This window comes from Danio aesculapii, chromosome 11, assembly GCF_903798145.1.
Source record: "Danio aesculapii chromosome 11, fDanAes4.1, whole genome shotgun sequence".
Lineage (NCBI taxonomy): Eukaryota > Metazoa > Chordata > Actinopteri > Cypriniformes > Danionidae > Danio > Danio aesculapii.
The window spans coordinates 36897104-36912162 of NC_079445.1; the positions used below are offsets into that span (position 1 = coordinate 36897104).

Sequence of the window (15059 nt, forward strand, 5' to 3'; positions counted from 1 at the left end):
ATGATGCAATGCACTGAGTCCTTTTCCTGTTCGTACCTCTAGAGTTTTTAAGAGTTTCAAGGAGTTGAAGCAGATCTGTGGAATTTTCCTTCACTTCATTCAGCAGCATCAGAAACGTTTCTTCACTTATCGATGTCTCTCGGAGTTTGCATAACAAGTTTTCCAGCACCTCTGCGGATGACGGAGCAGAACAGCACTGCAGAAGCGCCTTAAGAAAAACAAACACACTCACTACCATTCATTATTTTTCTCTTTACAAGAAATAAGTCTCAGAAGTACACATGAGAACTGAGGCCAAGTGTGCACCAGCTGTGCTCATTTATAGCTTAGCCTAGTTGTGGTATAAGTGTGTACTACTTGTGTACTGGTAAATATTTGTTTAGCTGCACTATTAAGCTTACAAGAAATGTAACCACATGTATAAACTAGATATGTATAGAAGCCTTTGGTTCAATGGAATATATCAATGAGATCTTGCTTTGTGTGAATTTACATTACAAAATGACTACATTTATGTATCTAATATAACTCATATACATATTTATAGATTAAAGGTATCCAGAAATAATCTATTTTAATTGTGTCCTTCATTCTTTTACATTAATTTTTATGTTATTTTTATGTTCGTCCTCTGTTACATTTATAGCACGTCGAAATAAAGATTAATAAGGCAAAAAAAAAAGATATCAAGCAAGACAACTAATAAGAAAATAAAGTAAAAAAATTAGGCAAAATAAAATATTAATGATAATAAACATGCATGTGGGGCGACGTGGTGCCGCAGTAGGTAGTGCTGTCGCCTCATAGCAAGGAGGTTGCTGCTTCGAGCCTCGGCTGGGTCAGTTGGCATTTCTGTGTGGAGTTTGCAAGTTCTCCCTGCGTTCGCATGGGTTTCCTCTAGGTGCTCCGTTTCCCCAACAATCCAAAGACATGTGATAGAGGTGAATTGGCTAAGCTAAATTGTCTGTAGTGTATGTGTGTAAATGAGTGTGAATGGATGTTTCCCAGTGATAGGTTGTGGCTTAAAGGGTATCTGCTGCGTAAAACGTGCTGATAAAGGGACTATGCAGAAAAAAAATTAGTGAAACATGCATGTGGCGGCATGGTGGCTCAGTGGTTAGCACTGTCGCCTCATAGCAAGAAAGTCATGGGTTCAAGTCCCGGCTGGGTCAGTTGGCGTTTCTATGAAGAGTTTGTATGTTCTCCCCGTGTTGGTGCTGGTTTCCTCCGGGTGCTCTGGTTTTTCCCACAGTCCAAACAGATGCACTATAGATGAATGGGGTAAACAAAGTTGGCCGCAGTGTATGAGTGTGTGTGAATGAGTGTGTATGGGTGTTTCCCAGTACTGGGTTGCAGCTGAAAGGGCATCCGCTTTGTTAAACATAAGCTGCATAAGTTGGCGGTTCACTCCCGCTGTGGTGACCCCTGATGAATAAAGGGACTAAGCTGAAGGAAAATGAATGAATTAAAATTTGTATAGCAACTGAAATCTACAGACACAAATGAAAAAAGGGCATCACGGTGGCGCAGTCGGTAGCACAATCACCTCACAACAAGAAGGTTGCTGGTTCAAGCGCCGGCTGGGTCAGTTGGCATTTCTGTGTGGAGTTTGCATGTTCTTCCAGTGTTCGCGTGGGTTTCCTCCGAGTGCTCTGGCTTCCCCCACAAGTCCAAAGACATGTGCTATAGGTGAATTGGGTAAGCTAAATTGTCCGTAGTGTATGTGGGTGAATGAGTGTGTATGGATGTTTCCCAGTGATGGGTTGCAGCTGAAAGGGCATCAGTTGTGTTAAACATATGCTGAATGAATGAACATTCATGTTTCTTGAGCACCAAATTTTGAAAAAAATGACAAAATGTTATTAAATTTAAGTCTATTTATAAGCTTGATTAATTATGAAATGTATTTCGTTTAAAAAATTGCATTGTGGATGATTTTCTTTCTTTTATATTGTTTGAAATAAATCAAATCAAATTCTAATTTGGACTCATTTTTTATTTATTAAAATAAAAGAACGTACTTAATTTTATGTGTTTGTTTATTGCCTGTGTTTAGAAAAGTTTGATTGACTGATTGATTGATTAAAATGTATTCTTAATTAAATGAATAAACTACATATTGACAAATAAAACATTTATTTTACACAGTAATAATATTACTGTATTAGTATTAAAGCAAACACTGATAAAACGAATCATAGTGTGATCTATGAATACAGCTGTTTTGTTTTATATACCGACCTCCTTATGGACAAACCTACCTCTTTTTCCACTTGATTTGTGCAGTTGTTCACCGCACTGGTCAATATCTCTGAGAGGTTGCTAACACTGGAGAGATGAGGAGTTATTTTTGATAAATGATCCAAAATCCCACTGGACCCCCGAACAGTATCTGTAGATCAACACATCACAGAAAAAGTGTGAGTAATTACATAAAATCTGGCAAATCATTTTAATATCCCATGATTCAACACTTTCCACTTTGACTGAACCCAGGTCAGTACCTTTTGGTTGAGCGTAGCTCTGATGTCCCTGCTCCTCCAGATCTGAATGTTTTAGCAGCTCAAGCAAAGTAAGGACGGTCTTCGCTGACAGAAGTTTCTTAACATTCAGCAGATTCAGTAACCGCTGGTAAAGCTCACCTGAAGATGGATCACCTCTGAACAGCTCCAGAATGACCTGCAGAAGATCAGGGTCAGATCTGAAATCAGTGTTACATTCGAATTGTGAAACAAAGTGCTAATTGCTTCCACAGTTAAGCAGCAAGTTAACAGTTATAATACGCTGGCATAACACACAGTTATATGGAGTTATGAAAGGAGTGAGTGAATTGAAGCACACCGAAAAAATGCCGTTTTGTTTGTGTTTTGCAGTTTGATAAATCCCTCAGGAGATAACCCAGCAAGCAATAGCCGTCATTTCACTGGCTAGGTGAAGTGTAGACCAGATCTAGCCCGGCTACGTGTACCCAATTTTAGCCAGAATAACCTTAAATTTGGTTGCATGTTGTTTTTTTTTGCTAAATAAAGCTTATACCGTATATGTATGATACTCCATCATGTAAGAAAAGTCAATAACGTTTATGAGGTTCCTACAAGTAATAGACGTAGTTTCAGTTTCTTGGTGAAGTATAGACTCAATCTAGTCCGGCTATGCGTAACCCATCTCTAGCCCAAAAAACCTTAAATTTGCTTACCTGTCTTTTTTTTGGCAAAATACCTTGTGATATGTATGATATTCCTTCAAGTAAGGCAAGTCAATCGCATATAAGGTGTTTGGGCTTTTAAAAATATATGCTATTTTCATAGTCTGAGCGTGCTTCATAGGATTATATTTTCCTTCTTGGTCAGACACTGTGATAGATATTTAACACTTAGCAAGCTGTTTATTCCTAATGAAACAAATGCTTTTGCTTTCTGTCATGTTTACAAACGTTACTTTAATTAAATGATATTTAATTTTCATTTCAACTTACACTAATAAAATTGTGCCATCTTGTGGACAGACGCGGATATTCATTCGGCGCGTGAACCCTCACAGTGATTTATGTGAATTTTTTTCAGCTGTTGAGTGCATTGACATCATAATAGATAGCTTATTATAACAAAGAAGGTTATTAATATTATTTAATATATGCTATAAGTAAGCTTTCTATAATAAATGTCTGTGGCCGAGTGTACAGGTTGTTGACTCGTTATTGGAGTGCATTGTGGGATTGATAGGGTGCACTTATGGTTTTAGACACCACTAAAAAGGCAGCTCCCTCAAGCAGTGCACTATTTGAGGGTATATGGGGCGATTTTGCATACAGCCTGAGTTTGCTTGTATTAAAAAATGGGTAATAATGTGAAATAATGTCATGATTTAAAACAACTGTTTTGTATTTTAATACAATATAAAATGTGATTTATTCCTAATATTTCATCCTTCAGAAATCATTCTAATATGCTAATTAATAATATATGAATTATCAGTGTTTAAAAAACTGTTTACAATTATTTTTATTCTTTGATGAATATAAAGTTAAATAAAGAGCATTCATTTATATAAACCAGTGCTTAATTTGTGAATTGCGAGGTCCCGGAACAGATCGGGGAAACGGATCCGGCATGTTACCCGAGGATAGAGAGTTGTCGCGCACGAAAGTTTGGAGAAGACAAAATTGAAAAGGTGTGGGTAAGGGGGGTATGAGGATGATGGCCGGGTTTGGATGGCGGAGGGGTGTCGCAGACGAAAGTAAAAAGGGTTGGGGGAGTCGCGGAAGAAAGTGAAAGTGAACAGTGGAAGGGGGAGGAGGGCGGTTGAAGAGGGGGGATCAGTAAAATGTGGTGCCGGATCAGATTTCAGAGGTGCCGGATCTGGAACCGACGTGAACAATATTTTTATTCTCTTTTAACTTATAATCTTTAAAGAACAAGTAACCACAGTTTCTTACATAAATGTTGTAATTATAAAATATTGTTTTCAACAATAAGACGTGTCTTAGATACCCTAAAAGATCATAAAAAATACATGTATGGGTCATTGTATGGGTCAAAAGGATAAATTTTTCCTTTGTTTCAAAAATCTTAAAAATATTAAATAAAGATCCTGTTCAATGAAGACATTTTGTACATTTCCTAATTATATTCATTCATTTTCCTCTGGCTTAGACCCTTTTTTACAGCAATTATATATAAAACCTAATTTTTGATTAATGATGTGCATTGCTGAGCATTTTTTAGACAGCTGCGAAGAAGATTTTTTAAATATTTTTATTTTCAAATAGTTGTATCTTTGCTAAATTTTATCCTACTCAAAAAAATACATCAACATTATATATGTGTATATATATATATATATATATATATATATATATATATATATATATATATATATATATATATATATATATCTCCCAAAAAAACATACATCAGTGAAACGTTTTATTTATACAACTTACACATGATGTGCAAAAATAACGCAAAAATTTATAATTATTATGACTGTTTTTGTAGTCCAAAGTGACATATACTGAAACAGAAAACTGTGATAATCTTTAGTATTTTTGATCTAATAGATGAAATTCTTAGTTGGTTTCATTCATAAAGTCTTAATAATTAATTCATTCATTCATTTTCAATTGGCTTAGTCCCTTATTTATCAGGGGTCGCCACAGTGGAATGAACCGTTAGCTATTCCAGCATAAGTTTTATGCAGTCGATGCCCTTCCAGCCGCAACCCAGTACTAGGAAACACGCATACACTATTGTATTCACACACAGCTATAGCACATGTTGTTTGGACTGTGGGGGAAACCGGAGTACGAGGAAACCCACGCCAAGAGGTGGAGAACATGTAAACTCCACACAGAAATGCCAACTGGCCCAGCAGGGACTCGAACCAGCGATGTTCTTGCTGTGAGGCAACAGTGCTAACCACTGAGACACCATGCCACCTAAGTCTTAATTAATCTTCATTAAATATCTCTCTTAATATTTTACCTGTCGCTCTTCTGTGGAAACTGCATCCCAGGCCTCAAGAAACTGAACATGAGACCTTCCTCTCTGTAGGATCTTCATGATACCATCTTGATTTTGCGAAACCAACTCCACCTCACTGTAATCTAAACACAAACATAAACACAATCCATACAAAACACCTCAATCAAAGTGACCTCAAAATCTCAATCTTTTACCTTGCAGACTCCTCTCTTCTCTTTTAACCTGCTCCACAACACAGTCAGGCTTTATAACCTGCGGGTCTATGGGCTCAGTCTGCTTCATGAGGTCAGTGAGGATGTTTTTACAGCCGACGGCCACATCAAACATCTGCAGACTATCTGCGGCGGCTATGAGGCGGGTCAAGTTGTGTTTTCCGGGTGGCAGCTTCCCAGTGTACACCAGATCCAGAAGAGAGGAAAACTCCTGAGAGGACAGCAGGTCTGTGTCGATGGAGATGCTGTCAGAGCTTTCCAGAACAGACTTAAATAAGAGACTGGAGGCAGCCAGCACCAGTTTGTGGGCAGGGTGAGGGGTTTCGCCCACCAGAATGGAGCAGTCGCAGAATTTTTTCTCTTTTCGTAAAGTGTGAAGCTGCTGCATGAGCTGTCGGCTGTAGTTCAGCAGCTCCATCTTTGACCTGTTTACAGATGGATGAGAGGAAAATATGTTTATAAGTGAGTTAGTGGTTTTACATTTAGACATTTAGCGGATGCTTTTGTATTGAGGAGGCATTCAGCGATTCAATAAGAAGAGGCAATACACACAAGAAGTGCTAAAAATACAAAGGAACTGTTAGAGATCAGAGATATTAGTGCTAGAGTAAGGAGAGGAAGAGTGTTTTTTTAATGGCAGTGGGTCAGACAAATAATAAAGTGCATTTCTCCAATAGTATCTGGATACAGACTTCAATTTGCAAGTTGAGACTGCATATCTCAAGAGATGCAATGTCAGACACACACGTCACTGTGAGGGGTTGGGTTAGGGGTGGGAATTTATAAGCATTGCATACAGCTCAGATTGCAACTACATTCATTCTACGAGTCTACATTCATTTTTCTTATCCCACACACAGATAATAAATAAGTTTTCAGAAAACATATATGGTCAGAAAATATATATACAGTCAAAGTCAGAATTATGTTAGAAGTCTGTTTATTTTTCCCCCAATTTCTGTTTAACAGAGAGAAGATTTTTTCAACACATTTCTAAACATAATAGTTTTAATAACTGGTTTATTTTATCTTTGCCATGAGGACAGTAAATAATATTTTACTGGATATTTTTCAAGACACTTCTATACAGCTTAAAGTGGCTTAACTAGGTTAATTAGGTTAACTAGGCAGGTTATGGTAATTAAGCAAGTTATTGTATAATGATGGTTTGTTCTGTAGACTATAAAAAAATATTTAGCTTAAAGGGGCTAATCATTTTGACCTTAAAATGGTGTTAAAAAAATTAAAAACTACTTTTATTCTAGCCGAAATAAAACAAATAAGACTTTCTGCAGAAGAAAAAATATTATCTGACATACTGTGAAAATTTCCTTGCTCTGTTAAACATAATTTGGGAAAAATTAAAAAAGAAATAAAAATTCAAACGGGGGCTAATAATTCTGATTTCAACTGTATATATATAGTCATGTTTAATTTCAAGTTCTTGGTCTCTTGATTTGAATGTTTTCTGTTGATTTTCTTAATATGTAGAGATTTATTTTCTCGTTTCAAGCACTAATCTCCCTTTTTTATATCTTTACAAAGGAAAAAGACTTCATTCAAGAAAATGTGTTTTACTTTAAAACTGCTTACAAGTTTGTACTTTAAACTAAAGTTTATGCATAAAATGACAAGAAAATTGTGACGTAAGAATTTTCCAAAGATATATATATATATATATATATATATATATATATATATATATATATATATATATATATATATATATATATATTTTTTTTTTTTTTTTTTACACCCATAGAAAATTATATTTTATTGATTTAAAACATTTTTTATTTAAAAATATTTTTTTTTATTTATAAAAAAATGTCAGTGGAGTCAAAAAAGTAATACTGGTTTTCTTTTAAATTGAGTTTATTTTTAATTTATTTTATTTTTGAGAAACCAAACCATTTCTCAAGTTGCTTTCTAGCATCGTTTTGATTTTCATTATGAAAATAAAAAAGCAAAAATACTAAGGACATACTTTTCTGCATTTCATAGATAATACCAGCACAAAAGAAGTTTAAGTCTCATTTTCATTCATTCATTTCCCCTTATTTATCAAGGGTCGTAAGTCTATACTTAAAATCCTTAAAATAAAATAACGGGGGGGAAATTGTTTAAGTTGTGCTGAAAAGGTGAAAATGTCAAGTCACAGTGCTATAGTAAAGTGCTATGAACCCACAGTGTATAGTCTATAGTACAGTCAATGCTTCATAACATATCTAGTCTTCTAGTCAGAACAGTTCTAATTGTTTTTAATATTTAGGCAAAAAAGAAAGAAAACAAACAGTACTACATGAGATGAGTCATTATTTCGAGGTAGATATTTCAGCCTGTTTATTCCAAATACAATTTAAAGGAAAGCAATATACACATTATTTAACAAAATCAACATAAAAAGGCAATCAGAGGACTTTATCTTCACAATACTCAAGATTTGGCTACACTGGCTAAGCTAAATGTGATATAACCACATGTAACGAGTGACGTTTCGGTAATCCGCTAACATGTGCTGCTAACGTTACCTAATGCTAACAATAAAAATGCTTTTAAAAAGAGCTTTATAAACACAAATGGCTCGATTTTAGAGCCAAATATTATGACTGGCTGAAGACCACAGCTAAACACTTCGACGCCTTTACCTTTAAATTCAAATGATCCGGCTCTTTATTTAAACTCCTTCGAAGGACAACATTCCGCCACGAAATAAAGATTCGGCCACAAACATTTTGGTAGTGCGCATGCGCGTGACTGCAGACTCTCAGATGACACACTGCGCATGTGTATTTGCGTCTCCTTTGCTGGTTTCAGGAGGGAACGCCATAGACTGGGGGAACGCTAAGAAAAGGTTGTTGTTAGATCAGATACGGTTGCGGTCGGAAGTTAACGAAAATGATAGAATACTTATTACATTTCCCATTGATTGTATTTTATTAGTCTACCCACACCCCAAACATAAACCCAACCGTCACAGTAACGTAAAAACAGCAGTTGTACCGAGTATTATGTTATTTATTAAATAGCCCAATTGTATTTTTTAACGTCTAACCTCTACCGCCACAGTGCTGAAAATATTCATTATTGTTATACACTGTCATAAAAATGATGCGTTATTGATGTGCAAATCCGCAGCTGTATCCCATCTAGACTTTACTGACATAATGCGCATGTGCGAAAGTATTTTCAGTGCGTTTGCACGCATGCGTATAACGAACAGCTGGTTTTCGGGAAAGCTTTAAAAGGATCTTTGAAAAAAAAAAAAAGCTTTGAAAGGATCACTAGAAAGACATCAATCATCTTGTCAAGTCCCTGAACCCTAAAACAAATGAAAACAAACAGCAACTGTGTTTAAAATGTGAAAATACATGTATGCGTTTACTGAAACTAATAATTTGTGATTTTTCATAACAGCTAACATATTTTGGGTAAATTGTTGTATTTGGGAGTTCTGCAAATAACATCTTGGTCATATCGATACAGATGTAACGCAAAATAATTTACATACAGGCCCGTAGTCAGCCCGGAGAAAAAGCTGAATCTCTTTCCTCAAAAAGTGGACATTTTTTGCAGTTATTCACCTCATTTTCTTTACACTTGAGGTTTAGATACTGCATTATTACTGAGTTTAAGCACTGTTTTTTTCAGGATTAGCTTGTCGGATGGTCATCATGACCACACTTTTTAACATACCAAAAACATTTCCTAAACATTTAGAACAAAGAAATATATATTTAAAAAAATACTTATTTATACTAATAGTATAAATATATAATATATATTACTGTATATTCATTCATTCATTTTCGTTCGGCTTAGTCCCTTAATCATTAGGGGTCGCCACAGCAGAATGAACCCAGCCAACTTATCCAGCATGTTTTACACAGCGTATGGCCTTCCAGCTGCAACCCAGTACTGGGAAACATCCATACACACTCATACACTACGTCCAGTTTAGTTTACACAATTCACCTATAACGCATGTCTTTGCAATGTGGGGGAAGCACCCAGACCCACGCCAACACGAGGAGAACATGCAAACTCCACGCAGAAATGCCAACTGACCCAGCCGGAACTCGAACCAGCGTCCGTATTGCTGTATATATATATATATATAATTTTTAAAATGCAAACTTATCACATCTATCATTAGGAAAAAAAGGAACCCGTTAAAGTTTTAAATTAAAAACTGTAGCCTGCTGTCATTTATTAGGCAAATAACAAACAGACCAGCACATTCGACTTTGCTCAGTGTGACTTGAATAATAAAAAATTAAACCAAGTAATATAACAACACAGAGCTTCCTGATTTTTCTAGTCTCTCTTGTAAAATAGTACATTTGAAAATTCAGTTATCAACAATAGCCTAAGTAGTATTAAAATTAACTTCAACATGCTTGAGAATTACCTTTTGGTGCTTGACACCTTTAATTGGTGATTTTTCATTCAAGAATAAGGTCCAAGATTTAGAATGAAAGCTACTTGTAAACTGTATACAGTAGATCAGTAGTGAAAGATGACTTGTGTCAGTTTCCGCGTCTTCGATTAGTTATTTTCACAATTTATGTTGGCACAGCAGTCAAAATAGGACAAATGAGCTCATGTATGGGACAAATTCTGGACCATTGTCAGTGGAGGTGTGGGTCTTTGGAACCACCCGAACCCTGGCTACTACAGGCCTGACATATGAACAATTTAGCAGTATAAAAGTGTAAAATAATTGCATTTCATCTTCCCCACATTTTTTTTGTTTAAAAGTATTATAGCAATTGGATAACATTTTCAAGATGACTAGACAAGAAACAACAAATCAGGTTCAATGCTAAAAACAAAGTCATAACAATAGCTAATTATTCCTACGTGACGATGCGACTTATGTACTCATATAAAACAAATGTACGTAGATGTAAAAAGAATATTTATTGCCCATATGAAAGAACATACAGAAAAGTTCACACAAATGTCTGCTTAATTATTCAAGTACTGTTAGCAGAACACGTCTAAACTATTTAGCAATGCTGAGACATCTCCCGCTTCCGGAAACGTCTCCTAATAATCCTCGCTCATCCTTCTAGACATCTCTTCACTGCTGTATTTTCGACGAGGTTATTTACATTAATGAAACAAAGACTAAATTTTAATTTTATTATTATTTTTTTAATATTCAAGTTGCTCATGCTCTCTTAAATATGTACGAGCTCTATTGCAGTGCCATCACAAGCTTCTTTTCAACAAAGGATTTACAGAGACGTACTGTTTCACACACAAAATATGATCATAATCTCTGAACACGACATTGCGACAAACGAGGAGGAATTCAGGTTTTCCTTGAAATGGAACATCCTTTGAGGAAATGTCGACCCGTATTTTTCACAGTCATGGTTAAGCACGACTACAAAACCTTGCAGAATGCATCAACATCTTTCAATATTAAAAGCCAGCACGATGTTTCTTAAAGCAAAACAACATTTCTGAAGTTGTCGCAACATTCAAAAACAAATAAAACGACCAAACAAAAGGAGACTTCATCCCAAGAATGAACATCTATGTTTAATTCAAGCTTTATCCTTGCTCAGACGTCGTCAGCATTGTTCCTCAGTGTCCTAAAAGCCCAGTGCCTGGCAAAAAAACCCAAATATGGCAGAGCGTGAAAACTGCTTGATAATATGGTATTCCTGATACTTTCATAAAGACTTTAAAGGTGCTGTTTGTAAGTTTTTGACTCTTCTAAAGCATAAAAATACCATCATATGTTTGCAGATGTTTAGAAAAATGCTAAATGAACATTCTTTATCTGAAAAACAATGCTAAAGTCAGATATTCTGCTTTGAAAACGTCTGTTATGTGCTGGGACGTTGTCTTTGTTTTAGTTCTTTTAACCTGCCAAATGCCAGTTTAGCCAACTTGAGTTTAGCACCCGGGTTGCTTTCATGGAAACAGTGTATTTCACACCTGTAGATTGATTGATTTGTTCCGAAACAAGGATTAAAATTGTTACAATGTTCATTTTTGTTCTTGGTGCAGTTCGCCAAAATTAAGGGTGCTTTCACACCTACTTTTGTTTCGGAACCGGTCTTGTTTCCCCAGTTAGCACGGATCGTTTGGCAAATCTGCGCCAAAACAATCGGTCTGAGATCACCTGAATGAGGTGGTCTTGGCTCGATTGAAATGAACTCTGGAGTGGATCGATTGTAGTGAGAAAGCAAAACGATCCGAGCCCGGCTATATCACAGTGTATTATGGATATGTAATAGGCATATATATATGGCTATATGAATTATGAGTAGGGCGGGATGTCATTCCTACCGGTAAATGTGCGTTTCATGAAAAATATGAAAGTAAAAGCATGCTGAACTATTAACGAGAGCTTTTTATCCGTTAGGAAAACTGACCGAACTGCAGTCTTGGTTTGTCTGTTATTTCTCTCTATAATGTAAAGCTTATAAAGTATAATTCTAGCCAAGGGCTAGAGACAGTTTGAGACAGTCTTACCTCTGATTTATATTTGGTGACGATGTCTGTGGGTGTCACCATTCACAATTAATGTGCAGTTTTTCACTTATAATGTCTTATTGCTCATCGTCATAATTTAAAATAAAGACGCTCGACAGCTGAGCGGGACTCTGCAAAATAAACCCTGAAACTCTGACCAATGTGAGGAGTTTATTTGCATGTGACTTGTTTTAGCTCTTTTGGTCCGTTTAGAAAGTTAGCTGTGTGAAAGTGAACCGCACCAAGCACAAAGTGTAACATTGTAACAATTTTAATCCTTGTTTCGGAACAGAACAGATATGAAAGCACAATTACTAGTTAAAACAAGTCATGTGCGAGTAAACTCTCCTCACATTGTCAGTTTATTTTTCAGTCCAACGATTTCAGCACAGCTGTCATACGTCATTATTTGCAGTCAGATCATGAAGCGGATCAATGTTGATCTTTCTTTCGAGATGTCAGTGCACAAATGAACAAAACAATAGGCCTAATACAAAATATTATAAGATTAAAGCATGGAAAAATTATCAGATGGTAACTTTGGTCAATTTTTCTTACAGATTAACAGCACTCGATAATATTTCAGCATGCTTTCACTTTCGTATTTGAAATTAAACGCACAGTAGGAAACGGTAGGAATGACATCCTGTCCTATCATGATTCTCTCTTCATATAACTGTATATGTGGCTAATACACAACCATAATACACAGTAACACAGCCTGGTTTGTTTGGATTGTTTTGCTTTCTCAGTACAATCGATCCAGTACAGAGTTTGTTTGAATCGAGCCGAGACCACCTCATTTAGGCGATCTCAGACCAGTTGTTTTGGCGCGGATCCGAGCGCGATTGTGGGATTCAAATATGCCAATGAACCATGCTAACTGGGCAAACGAGACAGGTTCTGAAACAAATTTATAGGTGTGAAAGCCCCATCATTCAGTCAGAGCGGCTCTCCAAGTATGCGCCCATGACCCGAAATGCGACCTCCTGTGGAGAGTAGCAGACTCAAAAATGAGGCGCAGATTCAGAGTTCCACATTAGGTGGTTATTAATTAGCAAATAATATAAATATTACGAGTGTTAACATTAGGTGAGCAGGTTACATTGTAACCCTGTGTCCTAACAACAATATGCTATGGGATGAGATTTGCAGGGATAAGCAATTTGGCTGTTTGCACCTGATGAAACACGACAGAAATTTAAAGACAGCCATTCAGATGCACAGAATATGCACTCACTCATAAAAAGTTAAGATTTATAATCTAATATATTAAACCTCTTTAACATTATTGTAGATGCTGAATCACTAATATGTGTTGGCTTGCACTGAGTCACAGTATTAAATTTCAAACGGTTTATTTTATTTTCAACATCTGAGGTAAACTATCTGCTGCTGCTTTCAGTAGTATGGCAATAAATGTCATGTAAAATGGCATTCAAACTCACATAATTAGCATTTAACACTGAATAAAGCACATGAGGTACCTGAGGTGATCATGGTCAGTTTTCTGCAAGAAATAGAAGCCATTTATGGAAATATTCCTTCTATTGCGTGTCGTTGCTTTTAAATAGAACACGATATAAATCAGCCTTTAGACTTGATAATCAAACTCGCTCCTGTTGGTCCTCAATCTGGCAATCTGCACTTGCATTTGTTTTGATCCAGGAATGCAATACCTATTTCAACCACTGGGTGTCAAACTTACATACTGCACCTTTAAAGATTAGACTGCATTTAAGAAACTATCTCAGTGTATACATACCTTTAAATCCTTCTTCGGGCATACAGACTGAAGAAAAACAAACAAATAGTGTCAAACTTGTTCAGAAATGAGATGTAGTGATAAGAAATTAAGCTAATGTTAACAGCACTCACCTTGATAAACATCATCCATTGCAGCATAATCAGCAATGGGTTCATCAGCCTGTAAAACATGTTTAGAAGTAAATCAGTGCGGTTCTCTGAACTTTCTATTCATCAAAATCAAGTTATTTTGAAAAATGTTGGAAACCTGTAATCATTGACTTCCACTGTATTTATTTGTCCTACTATGGAAGTCAATGGTTCAAACATTTTTCAAAATACCTACTTTTGTGTTCTCATGAAACTCATAAAGGTTTGTGACAAGTGGAGGGTCAGTAAATGATTTTAATTTCTGGGTGAACTGACCCTTTAAGCAGCACATTTGTTTTCAACACAGACAATGCTTCAAATGGTTTTTGAACATCATCTTAAAGCGATGGTTCACTAAAAATTTACAATTAAATATTCACACTCGTGTCATTCCAAACCCGTAAGATATTATTTTAGGAAATCAGAGAACTCTCCATAGACAACATGGGTCATAAATCATTCAAAGCATGTATCATCAGTGGTTCAACCATAATTTATGAAGCTACATAAATTTGAGTACAAAATAAATCTAAAATAATGACTTTTTTTTGCAGTTTTTTTATTTGATTTAATAAAAAATATAATTATTTTTGTCCCAAAGGCAGAGATGTATAAAGTACTAGAAACCCAGACTTAAGTAAAAGTACAAGTGCTCTCTCAAAAAGTGACTTGAGTAGAAGTTGAAGTGCTCTTTAAGCACCATACTTAAGTGGAAGTACTGAAGTATTCAACATTTTTTGTACTTAAGTATTGCAAGTAGTTTATTCAAAAATTTACAACTCAAATAACTGATAGCTGATAAACTAATATTGTGACTGAGAGAGTATCTGCTGTTGTTGTTTACAGGAATGCTCACCTGTCGCGTGTAAAAGTCTGTAAAGCACAAGAGGCACTTCATCCTCTCTCAGGGATTAAAAACATTTTTACTACATAAATGCCATGACTTTTGCATGACTTTCAAGTAAATTTGAAT

At 35.8% G+C, this 15059-nt stretch overlaps 2 protein-coding genes across 4 annotated transcripts in view; both read right to left on the bottom strand.

The window, feature by feature from the left end:
* Window positions 1-8432, bottom strand: part of zbtb40 (zinc finger and BTB domain containing 40) — a 29612-nt gene extending 21180 nt beyond the window's left edge. Inside the window, exons 1-6 of one of the 2 annotated variants that reach the window (XM_056468776.1) lie at window positions 8344-8432; window positions 5678-6120; window positions 5484-5605; window positions 2505-2679; window positions 2262-2392; window positions 37-208 (exon numbers count right to left, since the gene is read on the bottom strand). In XM_056468776.1, coding sequence (XP_056324751.1) covers window positions 37-208; window positions 2262-2392; window positions 2505-2679; window positions 5484-5605; window positions 5678-6113 — 1036 coding nt within the window. In that variant the 5' untranslated portion in view covers window positions 6114-6120; window positions 8344-8432. Of the gene's footprint in view, window positions 1-36; window positions 209-2261; window positions 2393-2504; window positions 2680-5483; window positions 5606-5677; window positions 6121-8343 lie in introns of those variants that run through there. The other variant, XM_056468775.1, reaches the window with a different exon arrangement.
* A 2167-nt stretch (window positions 8433-10599) lies between these two features.
* The window catches only part of usp48 (ubiquitin specific peptidase 48), a 31285-nt gene continuing 26825 nt past the window's right edge, over window positions 10600-15059 (bottom strand). For both annotated transcript variants that reach the window (XM_056468229.1, XM_056468228.1), the window contains exons 26-28: window positions 14069-14117; window positions 13956-13982; window positions 10600-11316 (exon numbers count right to left, since the gene is read on the bottom strand). In XM_056468229.1, the coding sequence (XP_056324204.1) occupies window positions 11294-11316; window positions 13956-13982; window positions 14069-14117 (99 nt within the window). In that variant the 3' untranslated portion in view covers window positions 10600-11293. The remainder of the gene's footprint in view (window positions 11317-13955; window positions 13983-14068; window positions 14118-15059) is intronic.